Source organism: Adiantum capillus-veneris, chromosome 11 (assembly GCF_014529385.1).
Source record: "Adiantum capillus-veneris isolate H3 chromosome 11, ASM1452938v2, whole genome shotgun sequence".
Classification (NCBI taxonomy): Eukaryota; Viridiplantae; Streptophyta; class Polypodiopsida; order Polypodiales; family Pteridaceae; genus Adiantum; species Adiantum capillus-veneris.
In genome coordinates this window covers 12,354,527-12,381,598 of record NC_140941.1, presented here as the reverse complement: position 1 = coordinate 12,381,598, position 27,072 = coordinate 12,354,527, and the positions used below count along the sequence as shown (strand labels likewise).

General features: G+C 48.5%; 1 protein-coding gene and 1 long non-coding RNA gene across 4 annotated transcripts in view; one reads left to right on the top strand and one right to left on the bottom strand.

Annotated features, from left to right (window-relative positions):
- Positions 1-1,015: 1,015 nt before the first annotated feature.
- The window catches only part of LOC147446894 (callose synthase 10-like), a 260,133-nt gene continuing 234,076 nt past the window's right edge, over positions 1,016-27,072 (bottom strand). The window contains exons 44-51 of one of the 2 annotated variants that reach the window (XM_086522839.1): positions 26,955-27,068; positions 26,778-26,866; positions 26,543-26,695; positions 26,356-26,458; positions 2,489-2,605; positions 2,336-2,386; positions 2,023-2,205; positions 1,016-1,943 (exon numbers count right to left, since the gene is read on the bottom strand). In XM_086522839.1, the coding sequence (XP_086378965.1) occupies positions 1,686-1,943; positions 2,023-2,205; positions 2,336-2,386; positions 2,489-2,605; positions 26,356-26,458; positions 26,543-26,695; positions 26,778-26,866; positions 26,955-27,068 (1,068 nt within the window). In that variant the 3' untranslated portion in view covers positions 1,016-1,685. Of the gene's footprint in view, positions 1,944-2,022; positions 2,206-2,335; positions 2,387-2,488; positions 2,606-26,355; positions 26,459-26,542; positions 26,696-26,777; positions 26,867-26,954; positions 27,069-27,072 lie in introns of those variants that run through there. The other variant, XM_086522840.1, reaches the window with a different exon arrangement.
- Positions 1,828-27,072, top strand: part of LOC147446896 (uncharacterized) — a 41,767-nt gene continuing 16,522 nt past the window's right edge. For both annotated transcript variants that reach the window (XR_015189575.1, XR_015189574.1), the window contains exon 1: positions 1,828-1,967. This is a non-coding gene — a long non-coding RNA (uncharacterized LOC147446896). The remainder of the gene's footprint in view (positions 1,968-27,072) is intronic.

Here is a 27,072-nt window from a genome sequence, read left to right as displayed (position 1 = left end):
ACAATGCAATGGGAATGCAATGCACCACGACTTATTTATGTGCGTTTTCGGATGATGAAATATTTATCAATTCCAAGTTTGGGCATGTGGTCACAAACAACCTAGCATGGCAAATCACTTCCCTACACAAGAGTGAATAGCTAAGGGCCTAAGCCATAACCCCTTTGAACCATGGAGTATCACTAAAGGAACCACAAAAATTAATAACTTCTTCCTCTATCTAATCAATGATAAATATCTTACTCCCAAAGGCAAAGAATGCATCTCTAATTTTGAGAAATTCATAGAACGTGAGCTAGTAAGTATCCAACCAAAGAGGTGCACCTTTGCATACCAAAAAACCACTATAGTTTAATAAAACTAAACAACAATTTTACATTTGCCAACAATAAGGCTACCAATAACCCCACTTTTATAAACGACTCTTTGATTTGCTAGTTAGCTAAGGAAATATTAAGTAGCAATGACTTTGAAAAAAAGTACACGGATGCCCCTGTGTGCGCAAGTGCACACATGAGATTTGTATGTCAAAGCTACACCACAATTGCAAGGATTTGAAGTGTCAAAATAAAGAGAAGTTGAAGGGATCCAAAGGTCTAAAGGGAGTACCTGATTTCGTGCTCTTTTCCTTTGCAAGCCACGATGTGGTTGCAGTTGATTCCCATTAGTTATTGATGCCCCATGTAATTTTGGATATGTTAACCCCTATTTTATGGTATAGATAACCTTCAAACTGTTTGGCAAGCTTGGTGATTTTTTTGTGATTATGTAACACTCATAGAGATCAAAATTAGGTGCTAGACTATAATTAATAACTTTTTGGCCAATCAAGTGTGGACCCTAGTTTTGCGAGCCGATTATGATAAATAGCCACTTTTAGCTCATTTTGAGGGCTTGAAAGTTAGGAGGTAGGCAAATCAAGCTTACGATCTTTTAGAACACTAAGGATCTACATAGCTTCCATATATACTCGAAGCAAATAATCTCATGTATTCTTCTACTCCCACATGCTCTCTCATGCATAATGATTGAGATTTTAAGTAGAACCAATATTTTGTCTCTCGCCTACTTAGTACATGTGTATTTGAAGTTGCTAATCAAGTTTGCTTGCTTATTTGAATGGTTGATAGTTGTGTTGTGCTATTTGGTTGAATGCTTGTGCTTGAAGTTGTGCAGTAAAGTAGGAATGGAATAGATAGTACAATTGTTTGATCATTTGTGCAAACACATTGCCTCCTTGGTGCATGCATGGAATAACTACATCATTTCATGTTTCATTAGGTAGGAGTTTATGAAGTCTTTGAGGAGGTGAACATTGCACAAGTGAGGGGAAGAGTAAGCACTAAGCTCAAGTGAGAAAGTCGAGAAGTAGACATGGTAGAGCTCACAATGCATCCACCTTGCATCTCTCGAGACCACCATGTAGTAGTGTGCTTAGATAGTTTGTGCTCTTTACGTTAGGATAAACTTTCTTGCTCGTCAGATTGACATCTTTAGTCGGTTGGTGCGAGTGTGTCAAACTGGGGTGTAAGATATGGTACATGGGTTGTACCCCTACTCCCTCTAGAATGCCCAATTGCCCTCTACATGCAAGGGTCCACCCCTCTGGCATTTTATGTCCACCCCACCCTTTGTAAAGGAACTTGCATGAACTCGCTCAGCTGCACTTTGCCGATGCTAACTTATCACTTATCTTTCGCTGTGGATGCTTGATCGTACGACTTTTTCCCGCCCGCAAGTATGAGAGAGATTTCCAACCCTCTGCTGAAGGCCTGATTGAACAGCAACCTCGTTTGGAAAGTGGAGATGAAAGGAAACCATGATAGAATGGCAATGGGTAAGAAGATAAGTATGCCCATCCCTGCATCATAATACCAGGAAATGTCCCTCACTACACGCCACAGATGCAATTGATTCATCAGCCAACTCCAAGCGACAGCAATCTGCAAGAAAATGCGACATCAAAGGTAAGACATCTATATATTTGCTTCTAGAAATGAGACATTAGCCAAACTCACTCACAGAGAGAAGACCCCAGCCAGTTGGGATAAGTGCCAATAAGCTTGCAAATACATCACCCACTTGCACTTTTCCCAAGGCAAGTGCGACTACAAGACTAGTCACTAGGATGATGAAAATCACGCCTTGACCGAGCCGCAGTACCATTTGGTTATTGTCCAGAGACCTTGGTCTGGAGGAGAAAATCTGCAGTAGCCAAGACTTTCCATGAGCAGAAAAGTCAATCAAGAAAAATTGCCAAGGAAAAGCACTGACTTTATCTTTGGGGTTAGTCATCATAATTCAATGGCTTGGAAGTAAAGCTTTAGTATCTAACCAGACATATAAGGATGACACCCAAGAAGACAAGCCAGGAAATTCCATACACCTGCAAAACCGTAATAACTTAACTTCCATCCACTGTCTGGTTGACATTTATGTGCTCAAACTGGACAGCATTTTGCTAGCCATGGGGGTAAATTTGACTTACTTCCAGACCAGTATTGTGATTTATTACTTTGAGATGGTACACCACACCGAATTGGATAAGCAGGAAGCGCAAGCTGAAGAGGCTTTTTATGATTCGTTTGGAAAGACCACTACTTTTCTGTCAAAAGAATGAAGACAAACATCATTGCAGAACATAATCACTTACTTTCTTGAAGCTGAGGAGTAAACTTTTAGAAACAAACATTTGTGTTTTGAAGAGATGTTTGACACGACATCACTTTTGCTGTGCTTGAATGAGAGAACATGGTCATGCAGGTGGACAACGAGTTGTATGTTACAGAAGCTCTAGAACATTAAGGGATTGTGTGTTATTTCATATTTCAAGAACAACCCAGGAATTTGACTTTTGTTACACTTGCACACTATTAAGAACTTTTGCAAGTACATGATACGTGGGAGCCATGGGAGAGGAGAAACACTTTGGCAAACAATCTTGAGATGGCTCCACTGATGGCTAGGAGACAGCATTATGCCAGCTTACATTGTGTGGACGCATTCAACTTTTGCCCTAGAGGACCTTTACCTTAGCTAATCCCTGAGTTGCTGCATATGTTGCTAAAGTAGCTATGTTTGTGTAGCTTAAGGATTATAATTCTTTAATTAGAACTATGAAATTAGATAAGTGGATCCACAAGTGAGAGGGAATATTTAGGATGTGTGTTGAGAGGGATGACTAGAACATTTGTCACGTGCACATTGCACTTGCACCACATGGGCAAGCTACTACCTACCGTTTTTGCATCAGATCAGCCCAACGTTTTTGCGATCAACATAGTGTTTTTGCATCAGATAAGCCCTAGCGTTTTGCAGTTCATCTGCATGAAGTATTCAGCATCAACATTTAGCGTTTAGCCATTGTATCAACATTGTGCAAGTAATCTAAAGCAAGTACTTGCTCTGGCAACAGAGCAAGGGGGCCCTTGAGGGTGGTTGGGACCTGACATCTGGTGTCATTTCTCTTCTCTCTCTCTGCCTCTCTCGTACATTGTGTTCAGTTCTTTCAAGTGAAGTAAAGTAACCTTGTCTTTGTGCAAAGTACTACATCTGGGTAAAATTCTTAAACCTTTTCGCTCCACGTGACATTGGTATCAAAGCTCTCAACATGCTTCGGCTTCGCAAACTCAAGGAAAGAATCAAGAACTCAAGAAGAACCAAGAACCTAAAGAACCTCTCTCAGATTTATTTTCTCAAAGAAGTTTCATGCCCCTTCTTGGGACTTATTAGCCACTCCCACCCTTAGTCCATCGCGCATCGGGTGTGCTCCCATCTTCACTGCTATATCTTGGATATCCTTAAGGCATAACCTACTTATCATGAACGAAATCGGCATCGGCATTAGATCCTCGAAGATACAGATCTTGAGTACCAAGATCCGCTTGCCTCCTATGCGGATATAAAAGGAGTTGGAGACACGATCCCTAACCCTCTTCTCCATTTGCATTCGCATTCGCTTGTAGCGTGCATGCACTTCCATCGACATGGAACCATTGGAACTCTTACCTTTCATCTTCATCTGCAATGTTTTCACGACGACTATTTGGGTGATAGCACTTGCTCGCAAGGCAGAGTTAGCATCAAGACAGGCATTCTACGATAGTAGTAAGGCTACCTTTTAACTCGGTTGGTCATTGTTTACATCGCAACAGTACTTACATCCGCAGTATCCATATGTCACAAGTTGATGACGTGGCATGTCCATCTGGAAAGACCTGGGGAGAGGACAAAATCTAGAAGATGTGGCCGAGGGGCTAAGGGATTGGGATTTAAAAATCTAATTCCTACCAACTTGAAGAGCGGCTGAGGGGCTAAGCCCTAAAAACTCCAGAGCAAAAGGGCAGTAGATTTCTGTAAATTGCACTGATTGCTGCCATGGCCCAAGAGACTGGCGCCCCTTTCGGTATTTCTTTTGTATTAATCTGTGTTCAAAGTACAAGAGTGCGGGCAGGCGCTCACACTCAGACTCTCGGTCCGGATGCCCTGAGTTGTGAGAGGCCTGTTCACATATTTAAAAGTACAAGGGATGCCAAAAGCAGTGCCCCAAAAGCTGAAAATGAAAAGCCCAAAGGCTTCCTGCTTTCCACAAGCTCAAATGGCGCCTTCCTCGTCGAAGAGTGTATTGTGTTGTTGTAGGAAAATTTCACCAAAGGTGGATACTTTTCCCACTGAGTCTTCTGATCCCAGATATAAGACTTCAATAAATCTAAAACCATTGAATTGGCAATCTCAGATTGCTCGTCAGTCTACGGGTGGAAATATGACGAGAACTACAACTGCGTGCCAATGTTCTCCCAAATTGCCTCCCAAAACAAACTTGTAAATCTGGGGTCCTTGTCGGAGATAATCGTCTCAGGCATGCCATGTAATCGAAAAATCTGGGCCACAAACAGTCTCGCTAAGTGATCCGGCTTGATTGTTTTCTTTACTCGAATGAAATGAGCCTGCTTGCTGAATCTGTCTATAACAGTCCAGATACCATCGTGACCACTCTGTGTTCTTGGGAGATCAAAAATGAAATCCATTGCAATACTTTCCCAGGGGCGGGTGGGTATGGGCGAAGGCTGTAACAATCCCTGTGCTTTATGCCTGTCAAACTTGACCTTCTGGCATACCAAGCAACTGCGCACAAACTCTTCCACATCCTTCTTGAGTCTAGGACAAAAGAAGTATCTCTCTACCCCTTTCATGGTGGTAGCAATGCCACAGTGACCCGTAAAAGGCGGACAATGGCATTCAGTCATAACCTTTTCCCTCAACGGCTGTGTAACGCACAACATGGTTTTCCTTATCAAGTAGCCATCCTGAATGGAATATCCTGCTCTACTGTCTTCCCATCCCGTATCCGTTTGAAAACGTCGACAAAATCCGGATCTGTGGCATACTGGTGGACCACATCCTCGAAGCTTCTGTGATGTATCGTGGAAATAGCGAGAACCAACGGCTCCCGAGACAAAGCATCTGCCACCAAATTTTTCTGTCCCTGAACATGGACAATGTGGAAGTGAAACTGTGACAAGATTTTCGCCCACCGTATCTGCTTTTCCGATAGCTGCTTCTGTGACAAGAAGTAGCGTAAACATTGATGGTCTGTGAAGACAGTAAAATCCGCTCCGAGTAGGTAGTGCCGCCACTGAGTAAGAGCATGGATAACCGCCAAAAGCTCTTTCTCATAAATCTGTGCTGTCAATTCCGGCCTTGAGAACAATCCGCTCTCGTAAGCAATGACATGGCCTTCTTGCATTAAGACCGCACCCAGACTACGACCACAAGCATCACAATATACTTCAAATGACTTTTGCAAGTTTGGCAAAGTCAAAACTGTTCCCGTAGTCAATTTCTCTTTCAAAGTCTGAAAGGTAGTCACCTCTGTTGGTCCTCACGAGAAAGGGACTCCTTTCTGTGTCAAGGTATGCAAAGGGGAAGCAACCTCTGCAAACTTTCGAATGAACCGCTTGTAGTACAAACACAATCCCAAGAAGCTTCCAACTTCATGGACATTCTTCAAATCGGTCCAATCACGGATAGTCTCTGAATTGGCCGGATCCATCTACACTCTTGCTGCTGACGCAATGTGTCCCAAAAAGTGTATCTCTGGTAGGAAAAATTCACTTTTCTCACTAACTTGTGATCTCGTAATGCCTGAAAGACTTAAAGCAAATGATCTCTATGTTCTACCTCATCCTTGGAGAAAACAATGATATCGTCAAAGAAAGTGCCAACAAAGAGTCTGTACTCTCGAAAAAATCATGTCCATCATCTGATTAAATGTCGGAGTAGCATTGGTTAAGCCAAAAGGTATCACCAAAAACTTAAATAACCCAAAAGTCGTCCGAAAGGCTGTCTTGTAGACATCTCCCGGCGCGATCCGGCTCTGATGATATCCACTTTTCAAGTCGATCCTGCTAAAGCATGAGGATCCTTGAAGTTGGTCCAATATATCATCGATTCTAGGAATCGGAAATCTCTTCTTGATGGTGATTTTGTTGAGAGCTCTATAATCGAGGCACATTCTCCAAGATCCTTCTTTCTGCAAAACCAACAACATTGGAGAGCAATACGGTGAAGTACTAGGCTGGACAAGTGTAGCGCAGATAATGTGTCGTGCTCTCTACAGTGGGTGGTCCTCAGTGCAATGTGCGTGACAATCTCACTCAAACAGACTGAACAAAAAGGAAACAAGAGACATCAACAGAGCTCACAAAGACACAACAGTAGACCATAACATATGACTCGACTATCTCAAAGACTGATACAGACTCTGGCGTGGCAGCACACTCAGCTCTAGCCCAGGACTCGCAGGTACAATGGGGGTGTCGAGGCTTAGATGTGCCGGGATAGTGAAGATGTGCTATGTGTATAGACTCACTCCAAATGACTACGTACAAGATAACCTGACCAAACGCTACTACTCATATATATCACCATAAAGAGCCACCAACGGCTCATAAATGTCAGCCATGTGGTGACCTGGCCACGAGGTCCACTAGACCACCGTCGGTACCCTGCCACGTGTCACTCCCAGGCCAGAGGGTCCATCTAGTGTGAACCAGACCAAGTGTAACCAACTGTCTAACTGTCTGTACTGTGAAGTGACACTATAGCCCTGCTAATAGGTTGCCCGCCACAAGACCGCTCACCGTCTCGGTGAGAGGAATACTGAAAAAACTGTGAAGGAAAACCACTAGGTACTGCATCCGTACATCTTTCTTGAAGCAGGTGCTAGGCCCATGACCTTACATACCTCAAAAGTGGAGTTAAAAACACTGCACTGCTCGCAATCGCCTTAAGCCTCTAACTAGGAAGGAACCTAGTACGTATGATTGCATAGCCTAAGAATCTCAATTAGCAAAAAATGAGGCTCTACAGCAAAGAGATAAGCTGAGTTTGATTCCAACGCATCTTTATCTTCCCTAACCATAGTGATAGGAAAATGACTTGGTCCATGCTTGCAGTTGCAGATGAACCTTGCCACACTTTTTTGCAGATGAACCTTGCAACAACACTCTTCTCGAAAAGAGGGATGACCATAAGCCCGAGTAACACCGCAAATAGGGTTAAGATCATCATGATGGCATAACGAAAAAGGGGGAAAAATTTGATGAGGTTGAGAGGTGGGGAGAACGAAAAAGGGGGAAAAACTTGCAGGTTGGGGGGGGGGGGGAATTTGTTGAGGTTGAGAGAGGTGGGGAGGGTTAGATAGGGCTAGTGGTGGAAGGGGTGGGTAGGTGCGAGGGGGGTTGGGTAGGGGCGAGGGAATGTGAGGGGGGGTGGGGAGGGGCGAGGGGGCTTGGGTAGGGGCGAGGGGAAGGTGAGGGGGTGGGTAGGGGTGAGGGGAAGGCAAGGGCAAGGGAGGGTAGGGGCGAGAGGGGGTGGGTAGGGGCGAGGGGGAGGGACTAGGGAGAGGGCGAGGGTGGGGGGATAGGGGAAGGGGGATAGGGGGATAGGGGGACTAGGGCGAGGGCGAGGGGAGATAGGGGGCGAGGGAAGGGACTAGACTAGAGCGAGGGGTAGTGAGGGGGCGAGGGGGGGAGGGTAGGAGGACGAGGGGAGGGGGAGGACTAGGACTAGGGAGAGGGCGAGGGTAGTAAGGGGGCGAGGGCGAGTGGGAGAGGGAGAGGGGGAGGGTAGGGCGAGGGGTAGGGGAGGAGGGTAGGGGGCGAGGGGATGAGGGGGACTAGGGGCAAATAAGAAGCACCCAACTATCTAACCAAGACACATATCAGGATCTTGGAATTCATCAGGATCTTGGAATTCATCTTGCAAGACGGGCTCTGTGAAGGGAGTTTGCTAGATGTAGAGGAGAGCTTTGTTCTGGTCGGAGAAGCAGACACCATAGGGGTTCATGTTTGAGGGGTAGTGAACTCCTGTAAGGGAGATTTCTTCCCGCATATATACTTTTTCATAGGATTTCCAAATTCAACGGCTTTCATCAAGAGGGCTTTCACCGAGAGCGCATGAGGAGTATCTTCTGTGACCTTCAACTCTTGAGCTGGCACATTAGGATTAGTGGCTGCGGAAACATTTGAAGATAGCGTATCTTTAGTCCAAAAGTGAATAGACACTCCATAACAAGGCATAGATTTGGTAGCCTCCAACCACTCGAGCAGATCTTCATGTGACAAATCAGGTGTAGTAGGCTGTTCTTGTTCAGGTTTGGTTTCCATTGACAAAGAAACTTGTTGCACCACGGGATCCAAACCACCTTCTAAGAGAATGGGTTGCATCGAGGAGCCAGAAGTATGTATCCACATTGCGTCATTTCCCCAATCATGGAGTGCTTTAGTGTGTCGCAGCCATGGTCTTCCAATGAGCAAAGGAAATTCACCCTCAACCTATGGAAGATGAACCACAACAAAATCCAAGTTAAAAGTAAAGTCTTGTACCTGCGGAGGCACATTGTCCACTATGCCCACTGGGTAGACTGTCCGCTGGTCGGCTAATGTAATTGTGAAGGGAGCAGGATGAGTAGGCTGTAGACCTAGAGCTAACATAGTGAACTCGGGCATCAGGTTGATGCCAGATCCACCATCCACTATCACTCCTGAGAATTGCCGACCCAAAACGGACACTGTCAGGCGAGGGCTTCTATAATCAGTGAGTGGAGCAGCGAGATTGGATATCATATAGGACTCTGATGGTTGCATTGGGAGGTGCCCGCCACTCGGACTTATTCCGGGGTAAAGTGACTGAATAGCAGCAAGGGTGTCACTTCTAAAATTCGCATCTAGTCGCAGCATGTCATAGAGGGACACTTGTTGGAAAGTGTTCTTCAAGACTGTCTCTGCTGTAAGCTTCTCTTTTTCTACCTGTTGTTTCTCTGGTACCTTGATCTTCTGTAGATCGGAAACTGCTTCCAAGAAAGCTTCATCAAGATCGGAGAGCAAAGATTTGGATTCCTTCATGGCACTGGGGGATAGCTTTTTTACAGTTGAAGGCAGGGTATCCACTGGTGTGAGAATGTGTGGGGGAGTTGAACTTGCTGGAATGCTAAGATCAAGAGCGGCTCTCCGGGTCCGGGTGAGGACGCCCGATGGCTCCTCAACTACGGCGGCTTATTTTGAGGGGTAACCACGTGGGTAGAAGGGGGCGTCTGAGAGACGGTGCTCACTGCTATCAAGTTGAGCTTGGGAAAGGCAAAATCATTCTGGCTTTGACTTGAGTTTGAAGCTATGGATGCACGAAGTTTAGGGCAATCCTTACTGTAGTGATCCTTCGTTTTAGGGCAATGACGGCAAGGAGGGGACCCTTCTAGTAGGGGGCATTTGCTTGGTAATGCCCATATTTCCCGCATCTGTAGCACAAAATGGGCCGATTCAAAGGGCGAGTCGACGGACGAGGTGGTCCTTGCTCCTGGTGCATTGAGTTGGAGGTGGAGGCATAGAAGTTTTGAGGGGATGAGGGAGCATGGGTATTATAAAAGCTCTGAGACGGAAAAGTACTTTGCATACCTTGCATAGGAGGTGTTGTCAGCAGTGGTGGCATCGGGTTCTGATGGCTATATGGTGACACCAGGTTTGATGCAGGTGTAAGCGCTTGTTGTTGGAAAGAAAGAAAGAAAGAAAGATTTTATTTACATCTTCAAAAGGCCAAAGAGAACTGGCCTATGAGACAAATCAATGTACAAAGTATATATCCGCTGGATATCTTGTGTGCGTGTAAAGTAACAAAAATGTGGGCTGTGACCCGGTAATAATCGAACATCCGGTATATACAATGGGGTGTGTGACCGGGTAATAACAAAGCATCCGGTGTACAAAATGTAGTGTGACCGGGTAATAACAAAACATCCGGTATACATGATAGAATATAGAACTGTGATAGGAGGGAGGAGGGTGTAGGGTGTATGTGGCTGAGTCAGCTCCAGCCATTGGTGAGGGTAGGGTATAGTATCTGATACATCCACAAGCCTGATGTGATGAGTCTAGCTATGTGGGCTAGGTCAAGCGTCTGCTCTTCTCTGCTCTGAATGTGGGTTGCATGTCGTGCCCTGATGGCCTGAACCTCTCTCCTATGTCTCTGGGATGCTCGAGAGCAATATCCTGGTAGCCGTGGTCTCCGTCTAGCTCTGGCCTCCTCAGCTTGTGCTAGAGTCATCCCTTGGTATGTGGGTGGCTGTGGTTGCGTCTGTGTAGGTGCTAGAGCTTGGAAGTAATCCGTGAGCTGTGTGTCTGTCCTCAGCTCTACCCTCCTCCATCTCAAGGGCTCGCTCTCTATGCTGGTGCATCTCTATCAAGAGTCTCCCCAGCAGCCTCTGATCCAATGATGTCATCACTGACTGTAGTGAAACTCTCGGTCTATCAAACAGGATGGGGTAGCGTGATCTGATCCCAGCATAGTGGGGACATCTGCACAGGAAGTGGCTCTCACACTCTACCTCCTGTCTGCACAATCTGTATAGCTTGGCCTCTCGTGGGATGCGGGCTGCTCTGCCACTCTCTATCTCAAGTTGATGTGATGATACTCTGAGCTGTCCAATGGCCACCCTCGTGCCATGCAGTAGGTATATGTCGATGTATCTAGGCCGCTGTATGAACCCATCCTCAATGAGCGTGAGGAAGTGGTCTCTGTAGTATGCCATCTTCGTGGCCAGTGGCCGCGAAGGTGTAATCCAGGTCTGCTCTGTGTATCCTTGTATGAGATCATACCTCATGACTGTGTTCCTCTCAGTGTGAGAGGACCTGGCGTGGTGCATCTGGATCATACTGTGAAGGAGACAATCTGTCCATAGAGTAACCATAAGTCTGAAGCCACCTAGTCACACTGGCATACCATGACCTCTGATCTCCTGAGTCTGCTAGCTCTCGAGACGCTTCTAGAGCAAGGCGAGGTAGTCTGTCTGCTCTCATGTCTCTCAATCTATGAAGATATCCCACAGTCTGGAATAGTGCCTCCACTACCATAGGTGAAGCACCAAACTCTGCTCTCACAATATCATGGGGAACTGATGGCTTACTCCGTATCATCCGGGCAAGCATCAGTATCTGTGGCCTCTCAAGTCTGCTCCACATCTACTCTGAAAGACCTGGGGTCCATATTGGGGCAGCATATAGTAGGGCTGGAGTGACTAAGGTGTCAAATAACCAGCTCTTCGTGCGAGGATCCTGAAAATGTGTCTGATGGCAGCCCCTCTCAAGCATAGCTAGCGCTGCGTATGCTCGGGTGGTGCGGTCTCTAGCAGCCTGTGCCATGGAGAAGCGGCCCGTCCTAGCAGTGAACGTGATGCCCAAGTACACGTATGACTCTACCACCTCAATCTGGCTATCTGCAAAGGGGAAGACTGACCTCCTCCGAACAATCCCTGAGTGTGGAATATCAGAACCTTGGTCTTGCCAAGGTTCACTGTCACCCCTCTGGCTGTACAAAAGGAGCCGAGAGCCTGTATGTGGAGCTGTAGATCCTCTTGTGACTCTGCAAGTAGAACAATGTCATCAGCATATAACATAATATGTACCTGAGTGCCTGAGAGGTCGGCACCTGCTCCTCCACTCTGTCTGATGTAATCTGCTATCTCATCTATATATAAGCCGAAGAGAGTAGGGGAGAGCGGGCAACCCTGCTTCACTCCAATGGTGCTAGTGATGCTATCTGAAAGTCCGCCAGGGCATCTGACTCTGCCTGATACTCTCTCATACAAAGCATATATGGCCCATAATGAGTCTGGCGATATACCTAGAGATATAAGGCGCTGTAACAGCCGCTCTCTAGGGACTGTGTCAAAAGCTTTGCGGAAGTCCACAAAGCAACAGTAGAGGCGTCTCCCTCGGCTCCGTGACTGCTCTATCAGGCATCTGAGAGTGAAGATATGATCCACAGTAGAGAAGGAACGCCGGAAGCCTGGATACCTCGTCTCACCATGTCTATGGTAAATAGAGTGGGAGCTGTGGGTCGGGGCTCCACTGGGTGTGGGATGGGAGGCTGGTCCGACATCTGGTATAGTGTCTCAACATATGCATGCCAAACTGCAGGGTCCTCTATAGGTGTAGGGGGGGTCCGCTGTCTCATGTCTCTCCAGGAGACTGCTGCCTCTCTGCTCGTGAGTGTATGATACATGTCCCACCACTGTGTCTCCTCAAAGGCTCTCCTCTTACGTCTAGTAAGAGTGCCCATCTGTCTGTGCATCTGTCTCTCTGAGATCTGTCCAGTGACATGCTGTGCTCTGAGGCTCCGGTATAGCTGTCTGCACTCGTCGTCATACCATCTGTTCTGGGGCATCGTCCCAGGGCGTGGTGTATCACTAGAGTGTGTGGTAAAGGGGAAACTCTCTAGTGCCGCAAAGTGGAGAATGGTAGTCAGCTCACTGGTGAGTGTTGAGAGTGGGGCGTCTGGGTCTAGCTGTCGAATCCCTGCATACACATGGTATCTGTATATCTCTGATAGCTCCTCACTGAAGTGTATAGTGGTATGCTGTGTGGAGGGAGGAGGAGGTAATGTGGGTGAACTAGTCCTGATAGATAGACTGAGGTATGTATGGTGTGCCCCAATGGGTCGTGGTGGGATGGTGAAAGAGCTAATGATATCCATGGCCTCTATGGAGCCTAAAATGTAATCCACTATGCTCTGCCCTCTCCTGCCACCATGCCCCATCTTGCCCCCTTTCTGGAAGCACGTATACCCTCCCGATGTCGGCCAACGGGACATCCCGTTGTAAATCAAGAGGTGGTGTGCTGAGCCCAATGCCAATAAGTGTGACCCATATCTGGTGGAGTCACTCCCTCTATCCTCTGAGGTCCGCCCTAGTCCCACATCCTCTGCTGCTATGGTGTGTAGTAAGGTGGGGTCATCGAAGTCATATATCTCACATTGTCGGCTTTGTGTGCGGGCATTGAAATCCCCTACAAGTAGGACCTCTCCCAATGCCGCGTAGTGAAGGATATCCTCTGATAGAACTGAGAAAGGTGACTGTGTCTGTGGCCCCTCCTCCTCCTCATCTACACTCTCCTCCTCCTCATCCTCCTCCAGAGTCTCCCCCTCCAATGTAGGCTCATGCTGTGTCTCTGCATGCTCTTCAAAATGTGATCCGCGCGGAGGGAAATAGCATAGTGCAACATGGATGGCTCTATCCGGAGCTAACTGTATACGTACCCACATGAAGCGGGCCTCTGTGTCCCTGCTCATCACTGTGACTCTGTCCTGTAGCTCTCTCCGTACTAGGAGGGCGATCCCTCCTGATCCCCGTGATGCTGGCTGGCTCCCTGTGGACCTCCTAAATGAAGACTCCCAATGATAGCCGCGAACATGTGGGAGACCTCTCTCCTGGCGCTCATGTGTTTCTGTGAGCATGATGATATCCCTCCCCTCTATCACCTCCTCTAGACGTCTTGGCTGAGTCCATAAACAACCATCACAATTCCATACCCCAATGGTGATCTCGTAAGGTGCCACTTCCTTGATGGTCTCCATAGTCTCATAGGCCGCGAATCCCTATGCGATGGGTTTGCCATCCACAAAGATCCGCCCATCTCGATAGAATGCCTTCTTACCCTCCCTCCTTGCTTGCATGATTTTTGGCATGCAAAGCTTTCGATGCTCCACTTGGGTTTTGGTGAGGTCCTCATCAATGTATATTGGCTCTCCCGCCAATCCTCTCAATGTGATCCTCTTTTTTAAGAAGGCAATCTTTTTTTTTTTTCCCGAGAAAAAGATCCTTCTATTAGTTAATGAAAACTGCCCATAGGGCTACATCCACCTCTGCGAGAGAGGGCTACATCAAGCATGATGGGGAGATTCTCCCAATGAAAAAAAACAGCATATATACAATGAGGCTAAATCAAGAAATGGGAGGAGAGGAGCCACACAGGTGGACAGTAGTGCCATCTGAGCACCCCTTGGACTATGGTGTAGAAAGGCCCAGGGCGCCAGAGTCGAAGAAAAGCCTCGCGGCGCTCCCGCATGCGGTCGGAGCTGCCCTGAAGTCCCTCAAGCTGTCCTCTGAGAGTATGGATCAGCTCTAGCCAAAAGTCCCGAACAGTCTCTGCTGGTGGCACACGACGAGCCTCAAAGATGCGGAAACAGCGGGCCCGCCAGATGAACCAGAGAGCTAGGCCGTTGATGAGCTCCCAACACTCCTCTCTCTCACTGCTCCACTCCTGTGGAGTAAGCTCTGTAGCAAGCTGGAGTGTAGGTCGCTCCCCCTGTATCACTATCATGCTGCTGGTGGAAGATAGCTCGAAATGAAGTGTTGGGCCCGTGAGGGTGGACCAAGCCGCTGCCCCCCATGTGTACTGTCGAGCCGTGGAGAGGGTAGGCATCAGCCGAAGAACACGTAGCCACACCTGCTAGGCCGCGGGACAGTCCCAAAGACAGTGACGCTGGCTCTCCACCAACTGGTCACAGGCTGCACATGCGGCCGAGAGACCACTATGCACAAGCCAGCTCCCTACTGCTGTGGCTCTATGTGCAACCAGCCACTGGAACAAGGTGACTCGCCTCGGCTGTCTGGAGTCCCACAACCTCTGCCAAAAAGCTGCCAAGAACTCGACTGTGAGGCCCTCCTCTTGCCAATGACGTGCTGCAGCGGGGCGGGCCTCTCTGTGTGCTGCCAGTATATGACGTCCAAGCCGAACAGTGTACTGAAAAAAGGGGACTCCTGGGCGGTCTGCTGAAGAGAAGGAGTCCCTCCATAGCCACTCTCCAGGATCCCACTGTACTCGTGCCAGTGGACAACACTCCCAAGCCCATAGCCTCCAGTGTCCAGTCTCAAGAGCTGCTGGGTCAGGGTCTATGACGCAAGTCCTCCCACAGATGCCCACAACTCGGATCCTCTGGAAACAACACTCTACTACCTGCGGGGCCTCTACTGCAACTCGTTGTAATCGCCCCCCACCCTGAAGCTCGAAGAACAGGGCTGGGGCAGTCTCTGAGCAAGCCCTGACTGAAATGAGAACCTCCAGTCGTGTGAAGGCTCCCATCCACTAGGGCGCTACTGGCTCGAGAGGCGTGAGCCACTCAGCTAGAACTGACTCTGAGATGTCCTGACACATGCTCTGCACCCCTCTCATGCCCTGTAACTGGACAACCTGCACCTCCTCTGACAAACCTGTGAACTCTAGCCAGTCACCTAGAGAACGCGCTGGACCTGCCGCCATGGGACCCCAAGAAACATGAGGCCGACTCCCAACCAAGTGGCCTCTCTGAGTGCTAACCATGGGGTTCTAGACGAGGGGCTGCCGTAGGTGCTCCTCCGTGCACGTCGGCTGTCTCTGCTCTAGGCCACGCCGTAAGAGCTCCCAAGATCGAAGCAAACTCACAGCGAATCTGTCCTCCAGTCTCCTGCTCAAACCAACTCTGCGCAGCTCTGTAAAGATCCATCTGGTCGAAGGTTGCCAAGGGCCTCCTGACTGAGGCACCCTGGCACGAAGCCTCTGCAGCAAGAATTGCTTCCAAGGCTCCTCGCCTGGAAGAAGTCCTTTGACGACAAACTTCCCAAGAAAGGCTCTGCTCTGCTGTGTAGGATCAATGATCCCAAGCCCTCCCTGAGAGCAAGGAAGTGTGAGGACCAACCAAGCCACCTTGGCTCGGGCAATCTGAGTATCGCGACCTGACCAAAGGAAGTTCTTGATCAGCCTCTCTACCTGGCTGATACAAGAACTCGAGAAGATCCAGCAAGAAGTGATGTACCCACAGTCGCCAACAACACCTTGTTGGAAACTACTACTCTACCAGCCAACGAAAGTCGTGCTGAGCTCCAATGTAACAGCTTTCTCCTGATGGACAGGAGAAGAGGAGCAATCTGCTGCTCGGGGGACAAGTCCAAACCAACCTGACAACCCAAGTACCGAACTGCAGTCCCTGGAGAAATCCACCTGAAACCCTCTCCCGGCATCCAATCTGGCACAGGAGCACTGCCAACCGAGAAAGCCACTGTCTTTCTCCAGTTGATCAATGCGCTCGATGCACAGCAGAAGGTCTCCAAAGCGTGCTCACATCTGTGTAGATTGGCCTCCTGGCCCTCTAAGTACAAGACTGAGTCGTCGGCAAACTCAGCGTCCAGAAGCTCATCTCCCCGTATAGGGAGTGCTAAGCCTCTCAAACCAACCTGCTGTGACAACAAAAATCTGCTCATCGCCTCCGCATAGAACAGAAAGAGAAAAGGGGCAAGAGGACAACCCTGTCTGACCAATCGTGTGAGCATGAAGCGCTCACCTCTACCTCCTGCCAAAAGCACCTGACTGTGAGCCTGTCTGTACAAAGCTGCCACCCCTCTGATCCAAGCATCTGAGAAGCCCATCCTGCGTAGCGTGCCCTCTAGAAAGTCCCAGTCAACTCTGTCGTATGCCTTCTCAAAATCGAGGAGAAGAATCACAAGGTCCTCTCCACGGAGCCGTGCAAGGGCAGAAGCCTCCCAAAAAGTGAAGATGTTGTCAAGGATACTGCGTTCCTTGACAAAACCTGTCTGAGTCCCATGTATAAGGCTCTCCAAAAGTGGCTGGATCCTCAAACTCAAAGCCTTGGCAAGAATTTTGTAAGCTGAGTTGAGGATGGTGATGGGGCGTCACTGTCGAATCTCATCCAAGGAGCCACCCTCCTTGGGAATAAGGTAAATCAGGCCCTCACTCATGCTATCCGGCATCACTCCTGTGTGCAGAATGTACTGAAAGGCACTACAAAGATCTGGGCCAAGCAGGTCCCAGTACTCCAAGAAGAAGCTGAAAGTCAGCCCATCCACACCTGGACAGCTACCACGAGGGAGGGCCCTAAGAGCCGTGTGCAACTCCTCAAGCTGAAGAGGTAACTCAAGCCTCTGCCGCATCTCCTCAGTCACAAGACAAGGCATCTGTGCCCAAACCTGCTCCCTGCATGCATCCTGTCGCTCTGACTGGGGCTCAGCCGACAGTAACTCACGGTAAAAGTCAGTAGCAACTGCACGCATATCCTCGGGCTCACAAACAACTGACCCATCGGGTCTCCTCAACTGATTGACCTTGGCATGTGAGTGCCGAGGTCCAACAGTCTCAAAAAAGGCACCTGTAACTCTGTCACCCACCTGAGTCCACTGAGATGCCTGTCGGTGAAAGGCAAACTCATGACACCTCTCCTCTGTGCAAGCAAGCTCCTGTCGAGCCTGCTGTAACTGCTCCTCCAACCATGGACTGTCTGGATGCTGGCCTGCATCCTCTGTAGTGAAGCAATGCCTCGTCTGAGACGCTGCTCCTCCTCTCTCGCTGCAGCCCGTCGAGCCAGAGACTCCTAGAGAAAAAAGTGGCTAAGCTGAGCTAGGCCTAAGGCCACTCTGTCTGCAGGTAGAGCTTGGCAGTCCATGCCCTCTGTCCAGAGAGCCTCTATCCTCTCTCTGAGTGCTGAGTCCAACAAGACCCGCTCTGGGATGCGAAGCATCGTGCTCCCACTCCTCTGTCTGTCTGCCACTGTGAGGATCACTGGTGCAAGGTCCGAGAAGGAAGTCCCTGCCAGGATGCCCACTGATCCCCCCAGGTCACTGAAGTGGTCACTAGTGTAGAAGCGATCTATCCGCGATAGATTCACTCCTCCCACTCTGCGGTCCGATCTAGAGAAGGCAAGACTCTTTGGAGGCCTCACAAAGCCAGAATGCTGCCAAGTATCCGAGACCCTCAAAGTCATACACAACCTCTCCCAAGCTGCTAACTCGACTCCATGCACAGTAGCATGGCTGCCTCCGATCCTGTCAGAAGGGTCCTCGAACATGTTGAAGTCCCCTCCTACACACCAATGGTCAACCTGTGGTAAGGACTCAACAATCTGTGACCAAAACTCTGCACGAGCACTTGCCACATTGGGTGCATAGATGTTTAGGAAGCCCACAAGGCCACCCTGAAACTGCATAGTGATCATAACGTCCACGCAAAATCTGACCACATCGCCGAATGCGGCTCTCAGACAAATAGTGCTCCTGAAGCATAAGGAGATCAATCTCTCCTCCCACAAGGCATCGCTGAAGCTCCTGACGCAATCGGCCCCGCTGTCGATGAAACTGGGGCCCACCTAGTCCCTGCACGTTCCACGAGACGATCCTCATGGGGAACGAGAGAGAACAGATGCTGCCGCAGCAGCAAGACGGGCTATCTTCGAGGCTGGCTTGGATGGGGAGTAATCCGCATCCGAGCGTCCTCTAGATAGGCGAGTCTGCAGTGAGTGCCCGGCCCAAGCCCAAGCAGAGCGAGCCGTGCGTAAAGCAACCTCCTCTGTCCAGGAGTCCTCATGAATGTATACATAGCAAGGCAAACACTGCGTATCAGCAAAAAAGTACACCACAATGTGCCTACATCCTGCTGAGTCTGGGGGTGTCACCGCAAACTTGGCCAGTGGCCACAAAGTCTGCAGCAAATCTGTAACTCCAAGTTCTCCCATGTGGTGAGAGAACTCGAGAACCTGAGTATGCAACCATCCCACCACGGAGTCGAGGGACCACTCTGTCTCGGTCCTACCACAGAGAGGGAAGGAGAAACCAACTGCTGAGTCCAAGGCCAGAGCCTCTGTCCCCCTAGCTGCGAGGAACAAAGCATGGACCCTGAAGCAGGCTGCCTCGTGATCTGCTGCGGAATCACCGAGAAAGCGAGTGAACCCATAATCGAAGAAATCCCAGCGGCGTCGGAGGTCAATGCTCGTCAGACCCCGAGGGATAGCTGCAAGGGAAGATGTCTGAATTTGCAGAGGGGGCCGCAAGAAAGGCTGACCCTCTCTCGCTAGGCGACTCGTGGCAAAACCGCTGCCAAGAGATCTCCTAGCCGCCGGCGAGGGACCAGTCTCTTGAGTCGACTGTGGTACTAAAGCAGGAGGAGGGGGAGAAGGAGCTAGGGGGGGCGGAGGAGAAGAGAAGCGGGGTGGGGCGATAGAGGTATGGGGGCGAGGTGGGGAGTAGACGGGAGCAGAAGGCGGGGGGGGGGGGATGAGGAGGAGGAGGGGAACTCTGAAGGGGGGGTGGCTGGCGAGGGTGAAGCGGAGGTGGATGCTGGTGTAGGGGGCTCCTCCTGCTCAAGAGAACCAAAGCAGTTCCCCGTGGGAACCCACTGCTGCTGAGTAGGCACCTGAGGGCCACTCTGAGTGCCAGGCTGTCGCTGTGGGCCCTGGCGTCGACGGCCACGGGCCTGCTGCCACCCCTCCTCCGCTAGAGCCCCAGGCTTGGAGGGTGGCTCTGAATCTATGCGCTGTCGCTGGCTGTGGCTGCGGCCCAGCCTTGGCAGGCTGGGGCTGAGGTTGAGGTGGAGGTCGTGGTCTCCTCCGAGGATAGGCCTTCGCTAGGTGGCCCATCTGTCTGCAAATGAAGCACTGGTTCGGGAGACCCGAGTACTCCACACTCTGTCTAAACCAACCCCCACTCACTCGAGGCAGAAGGATGACCTTCGGGAGCGTGTGGTATCCCTAACCAAAACTCGAACTGAAGGGATGCCAGCCGCCTTGGCAGCTACTGATGTTGCCGTACGAGGTGTCTCCAGGACTGTCCCGATGGCGGAGCCAATCCTGGAGAGAAGTGGAAGGTACTCCCTCCGTAAACCCGGAAAGCAGACTGAGATGGGGATGTCTGCCTCCTCGACTAGCACATCCGAAGTCGGGTCAAAACCATGTCGCCACTGTCGAAAGTGGGCGCGTGATGCTCGGATGGCCAGTGGACTCATAGCAATGACCTTGGAGGCCATCTCGGATGTCTCGAACTCGATCTGGTAGTACCCTCGTCCGAGAATCTGGACATCCAAGATCTTGCCCACCTCTGCGAGAAGGCGGGCCTGGAGAAGGTCTCGCAACTCTCCTCTGCTAGGTCGGGTGCCGAGAATCTTGCAGATGACCGAAGTCGTCTGCAAGCGCTCTACCTCTGCGGCAAGGCTCGCTTGCTCTGTCGGCGAAAGAGCAAGTCGAATGGTGGGCTCAGCGGGGTCGGGCGAGGGGGCTTCAGGCGAGTCCCTCTGTGGCGAAGCTGGAGCCTCCATTTGTGTCTACTGCTGTGGCGTAAGAAGAGGATGGCGGGCGGACTCTGCAACTTGACGCCAGGCATTGCCCCAAAAACAAAGTCAATGCCGAGAGTACCGATGTGCAGGATGAACCAATGAGGAAAAGAAAGCAGGCGGGGGGGGGGGGGGGGGCAGCGGGTGGGAACGGCTACTGCGAGAGCACTGGCAGCAGCGGGCGGGGGCAATGGCGGGAGCGACGCAACAAGGGGAGTCGGCAGCGAATGGCAGGGGCGGCAGTGGCGGGTGGGGCTGCAGCAGCGGCTGTGCCGCAAACTGCTACAACTGGGGATGGGCAGCGCGCGGACACGCAGGGCAGCAAGGGGGCAGCGAGGGCTGGCGGGGGGGGCAGAGAGAGGGCAGGCGGGCAGCGATGGGGGGGGGGAAGGGGGGGGCGCAGCGCGGGGGAGGCAGCAGCAGCGAGCTCTCCTTGTATGAGGGAAAGGACTAAGAAGGCAATCTTGTCCATGAGGTCCTTGAATTGTAGCATGAGGACCCTCTTTTGCGGGTCTTTCCCTACTCTCCATGCTTTAGTGAAGGGGGTTGTTGTGTATCCCAACTTGGCACACAACGTGCGCCCATCGCTCTCCGGTGATGCCCCACCTTCCTCCTTGATGCCGCTCACCCGCACATTAAGCATGCGGGCCTCTCGCATTTTCTTCTCTTTGAGGGTGGCGTGCATCCATAGTGTCTCTTCATGCTTCTTCTCCTCCTTCACTTCCTTTTTGATTTTGTTACGGACTACATCCACCCATCCCTCCTTGGTGGCTTCCATCTTGACCTCCATTGCTTTGGTGAGGTCGGTGATTTCTTTTTTGATGGCCACCTTGTCGGCTTCTTGTATTTCTCCTTCTTCCTTGAGCTCTCTTGATGTGGCCACTTCTTCCTTCAAGGAGATGATCTCCTCCTTGAGTTTCGCATTCTCTAACTCGAGGCTTTTGATGGTCTTCTCCATTGCTTCCATTTTCTTCAATAGCTTGTTCTCGATGTGAGTGAGTGTGGAGCCCGTCTTAGTTTTGTTCTCCTTCACAAGGGCATGGAGCCCCGCCTCGATTTTCTTGAGTCGGTCCTCCATGGAAGTCATGGCGACCTCCAATAGTGAAGGAAGAAGAGAGGGGGGGAAGGTGAGGGGGGAGGGGAAGGTGGGGGGGAAGGTCACTCCAACCCCTCCATGTTGGGTTGGCTAATGGCGTGGGGTTGGGTGGACTGGATGTGGAGGCTGGACAATCGGGATGGTGCAGAGCTGCTGGACTGCTGACAGACGAGGGTGCTGCTGCCTGCCGTGATGGAGCAGACTTCAATATGCTGCTGCAAGTGCGATGGTAGTGTGCACAGTTGGCGCAGCTGTGGGTAAAACGGTAGGGGAGAGAGAGAGAGAGAGAGAGAGAGAGAGAGAGAGAGAGAAGGACCTAGACTTTGTTGTATCTGTCGTAATCCCTTGATATAGTAGCAATCCTTGTCTTCATGCCCAAACTTCTCGCAGAAGTGGCAATAAGCCCGACGGGGACAGTCCTGTGGAGGATGTCCTGGAGAGCGACACGAGCTGCACCATATCATAGCCTTAGTCTCCTGTTGAGACCGAAGCTCTTCTAGCTCTCTCTTGATTTGATCCAAAGCCTCAAGATGTGGGGGTTTCTCATGGTGAAGAGAGATATTTTTCTCCTCTTGAAGAGCGCGTTGTAGTTTTAGGGCTTCAAGTTCTCTACGTAAAGAAGTCAATGGATCAACAGGACTTTCCGAAAACACAGAGGGGGTCTCTATGTGAGGGGAGTTGTTGAACAGCTTCCTAGCCCCCTCTATCCTAGTAGCAGCTGTGGTGAACTCCTCCAAAGTGGCGTCGGGTTGGAGATTCTCTCGGAGTTTTTGTTGAGAAGCTTTGGGAAGCGCCTTCTCCACTCACTTCTTAACCATGAATTCATCGGGTTGCTGAGGAGAATCAGTGCAAGCGATCTTCCGGTGTCCTTTAAGTTCATTTCCTTGGAGAATCAGTGCAAGCGATACACCATTGGACTACCATCACCATTGCAGGAATAATGCCCGTCCAAGCAAGTCTTAACCATGCAAGAGCTTATAGACCATGCCACAGTTGGCTACAAAGTGATGAAAGGAAAGCCATAGTTTACCACAGAAGCAACTCTGGCCACTAACCAGAGTTCCCAGCAACAACGAACAAACCCTCGAGAATCTCGTGAAACCCAACCTCAAAGGCCTCATCTGACACAACGTCAATGAGAAACCCTGTTACAAGAAGGCCGATGCTTTGAATGTTTTCAAACAGGGCATACGTTCAATAATGTCCTCAGCAAGCCTCGACGTCTTCAGAGCAATCTTTTGCTCCAACGGCAGAAAAATCCCCAGGGGCCACCTCTGGCTAAGAGAGCTAGACCCGCTATTGGACTAGTACATGATATTTATGGCATAAACCTTGAGAGTACAAATGAATTGTGTAGAGCTTATGGCAAAGTCTTCACGTAGGAGTGCGTACTGGCTTGTATTGTCATCGTTTGTGTTGCAACAATATAAAGAAATACCGACGAAAGGGGCGCCAGGGTTTAGGGCCAGTGCTCTCTTGGGATGGAACTCCGCCACTCCCGTCTCAAGTGTCGTGCTCTCTCTCTCAGTTTAGTTGTTTTGAAGTGTTTAAAGTTGTCTCGTTTGCTCTTTTTTGTTGGCATGTGGTGCCCTCACATTACAACAAAAGCCGTGTCGAGATCTTGCGTACATTGATCTGCTTCAAAAATCTTATCTTTGGTGCTTAGAACAGGTGGAACCTTCTTGACACCCTCGATAATCTCAAATGGTGCCTTCCCGGTAGACATATGAACTGTGTTGTAGGAAAACTCCACCAAGGGCAAATACTTCTCCCATTGAGTTCAAAACCACTGAATTAGCTATCTCCGATTGCCCATCTATCTGTGGGTGGAACAAGGACGAGAATTGTAGCCGTGTGCCAATATTTCCGAGATTGATCTTCAATAGAGGTTCGTAAAGCGGGGATCTCTATTTGAAACTATAGACTCAAGCATATCATGTCATCAAAAAATCTGCGAGACAAATAGCTTAGCCAAATGGTCGGCTTTAATTGTCTTCTTTATTGGAATGAAGTGAGCCTGCTTGCTGAATCGGTCAATGACTGTCCAAATGCCATCATGCCCACTTTGAGTCTTTCTTCGCCTCTTGTCCTTTCTGTCCTCATCACTAGACTCAGAAGACGAAGAACACTCCGATCTGTCAGAAGAGGATGATGATGAGTTGAAAACATTCGCGAATTGAACGCGTGTCTTTTGGTTGCTAGCGGCCTCAAAGGTAGATTTGCGGCCTGGGTAGCTAGGTAGATTTGCGACCTAGGTAGATGAGATAGTTTGCTACTCGACTCTTCTTCCTCGACTGCCTCTTGGTCTTCATGAGTCTACTGACACGTCGCTCTACAGCCTCGTCGACTTGAGAGGTGATCGAATGGCAGCACGCCATCGAGAGTGCACCTCGTCAAGTGGATGCTTTGTGAGAAATTTTGCATGTTGGAGATTCTTGGAATACTTTAGCACTAGTTTGGTATCGTAACAAGAAATACAAGTGTCCTTTCAAGGTTTTGGCAAAAAATTCAATATCCCTTGTATACATGTGAAGTTCCAAGCATCGTTACATGAGCTTGATGCAAAGAATCCATTTTACATGGTAAAAATAAGTAAGATGCATATTTCTTGATTCCTAGGTCATGACAAGCTTCCAAAGCCAATATAGTGTTGCATTTGACTAAAAACAACATATTTTCACAATTAACCCCATGCTACACCACATAGAGAATTTTTCACGCAACCAATCTATTTTTCCCGTTAAATTGAATGGGTTCCTAATGTAAAGTATACGGTTGCTAGAGCCCATTATTTTTTTGATTGTGTATACAATTAAGTACAAAAAAGTTGCATTATTTGTATTCTACGACCTTTTGCATGACTACACTCATATTTACCCATATATATGCTTTATATTGATACTCCTTGGTAATTATCTTCATATTAACATCCACAAAGCATAAAAAATATCCAAATATCTTTTTTTATGACAATTCTAGACATAACTACAAATCACAAAAATTGTATGAATGAAAAAGCTGGCTTCCACATTGTGGCCATCTCAATGTCTTTGAAAAGTACGTACTTGTAACTAATAAATTGGTATTGTATGCTGAGGTTTGGGCCTAAGATACAAATTGACCATGTCCATTGAAGGAAATGAGCAATATTGGACATAAGACATATCTAAATCAAAATGACTCCGATTTTGGTAAAATGGAAAATTTTTCCCGACTTTGTGTTGTTAGCTATTGGGAGTATTAGGTGTCCCAAAACTCAAGAAATATGCAATATATAGTGATGAGTCTGTATGCACAATCAAACTTGCCTTTCTATTCCATATACGTCGCCAAAAAAATTTATTGAAGTATAAAATTTGTCCATAAATCTGCATAGCATTGATTTTTATAAATAGCCCATAACCTCAAATACATAAGAGTATCCACGCATTAGAAGAATCAGAAAACCTTTATAATGATGAAAGTGTTTATGAAAGACAATTCTAAAGTTGGAATCACTCCAAGTTTTTTTAAGCTCATAAGCTATCTTTGTGGATATCAAACGCAACGAGACCTCGTTAGCATCCCTTGCAATAATTCTAGGAAATTGCTTGGTCAAGAGGACATAAAAGTGTCCAAGGACATACCGTGGCAAAAGCAATGTCCAGATCTTGTGTACATTGTATATTGATCTGCTTTAAAAATCTTGTCCTCGGTGCTCAAGATCGGCGGAACCTTTCTGACGCCCTCAATAATCTTAAATGGGGCCTTCCTTGTAGAGGATTGAATGGATTGAAAGAAAATTCTACCAGAGGAAAATACTTCTCCCATTGAGTCTTATGATCAGAGATATATGACTTCAACAAGTCCAAACCACTAAGTTGGCTATCTCCAATTGTCCATTTGTCTGTGGACGAAACGAGGACGAGAATTTAAGCCGTGTGCATATATTCTCCGAAATTGCTCTCCTAAACAAGCTCGTAAATCAAGGATATCTATCTGATACTATAGATTCACGCACGCCATGTAATGGAAAAATCTGTGAGACAAACAACTTTGCCAAATGATCGGCTTTCATTGTTTTTTTTACCGGATTGAAGTGAGCCTGCTTGCTAAACCTCTCGACGATTGTCCAAATGCCATCATGCCACTTTGAGTCTTAAGAAGATCGAAGATAAAGTCCATTGCTAAACCTATCGACGATTGTCCAAATGCCATCATGCCACTTTGAGTCTTAGGAAGATCCAAGATAAAGTCCATTGCTATCCCAAGGTTGGTTAGGAATAGGTAAAGGCTGTAGTAATCCAGGTGCTTTGTGTTTGCCGAACTTACACACCAAACAAGTGCACACATCCTTTCTGAGCTGAGGCCAATAGAAATACTTTTCCACCCCTTCAAGGTACTCTTAATACCCTTTGTAACACACAGCATGGTCTCTCTCATCAAGAAATGGGGACATGCTACTACGGGTCAGAGCCAACCCGTAGACTAGGAAAGCCTAGGGGACTTGCTACGGCACCTTTGCCAGCCTGTGTTCAGGACTTGTATGCCCGGACTTATTAGATTAGTTACGACCTGTACATAAACCTCTATGCGTAATTGATTGTTTATTGAGCTACTTGTTTCTGATTAAGTGGTGTCTTGAGCATTGATGTCCTGCATCTACCCATATTTCATGCAAATAGAAAATACATTGGTTTGTTATCCATCTCAAAAGGGTCTTGGACTCTCAGCTTTCCGCTGCTACAGGATATATTTGATGAGAAGTTTTCTTCTTTAGGTGAAATGTTGCCACTTTCATCCTTTGAAAATCTCCCTATTTATGTTATTCTGTTATTTCAATGGTGTTGATAAAAAGCATACCTGTCCCTCATTCCACCATGTTTCCCAACTGTCGTCGGCATTAACACCGACACCTCCTCTGGACAAAAGCCAATTTGTCCAATCGTCGAAGTCTTCCACTGTTCTAAAAAAGGCACCCCAAAAAAGAACCTTGAGAAAAAAAATTTATTGGTTAAAATAAAACAACAGCATTTGATTGCAGTCTCACTTCTGCCACTCAAAGCCAGAGGGGTTGAAAATGAAAGGTGCAAACAGCCATGATAGTGCAAGAAACCAGCTAAACAGACTGAAGAGAAGATAGTTTGTAGAGCCATAAGGACCATATATCTGTATCACCAACAAGAGCATCACAATGTCAAGCCTGCAGAGAAAATAAAGTACCATGAGTGGGATAATCTTTAGTACTTGATCCGTAAGCATACAACAAAATCTACAAAACCTACGCTTTTACAAAATGGCTGCGAGAGTAAAGGCGATAGTTTTGCGCAAACTTGATGTGTCGTACCACAAAGCCTCTTCCTGTCTCTTGATACTGTGTGTTCATGAGGCGATATTAAGCATCCGCCCTGTGCATGCACGTTGCCCTTTTCCTAGAAACTTGTAATACAAAGCAAACGTACCTTTGCACCGCCATGCAACACGGTCTGGCCAAAATAATGGGACCGTGTTCCCATAGAGAAAGTGAAGAAGACCGAGCTGAGCTGCAGTTGCATCGCTATGAAGTAATAAATGGCCTGA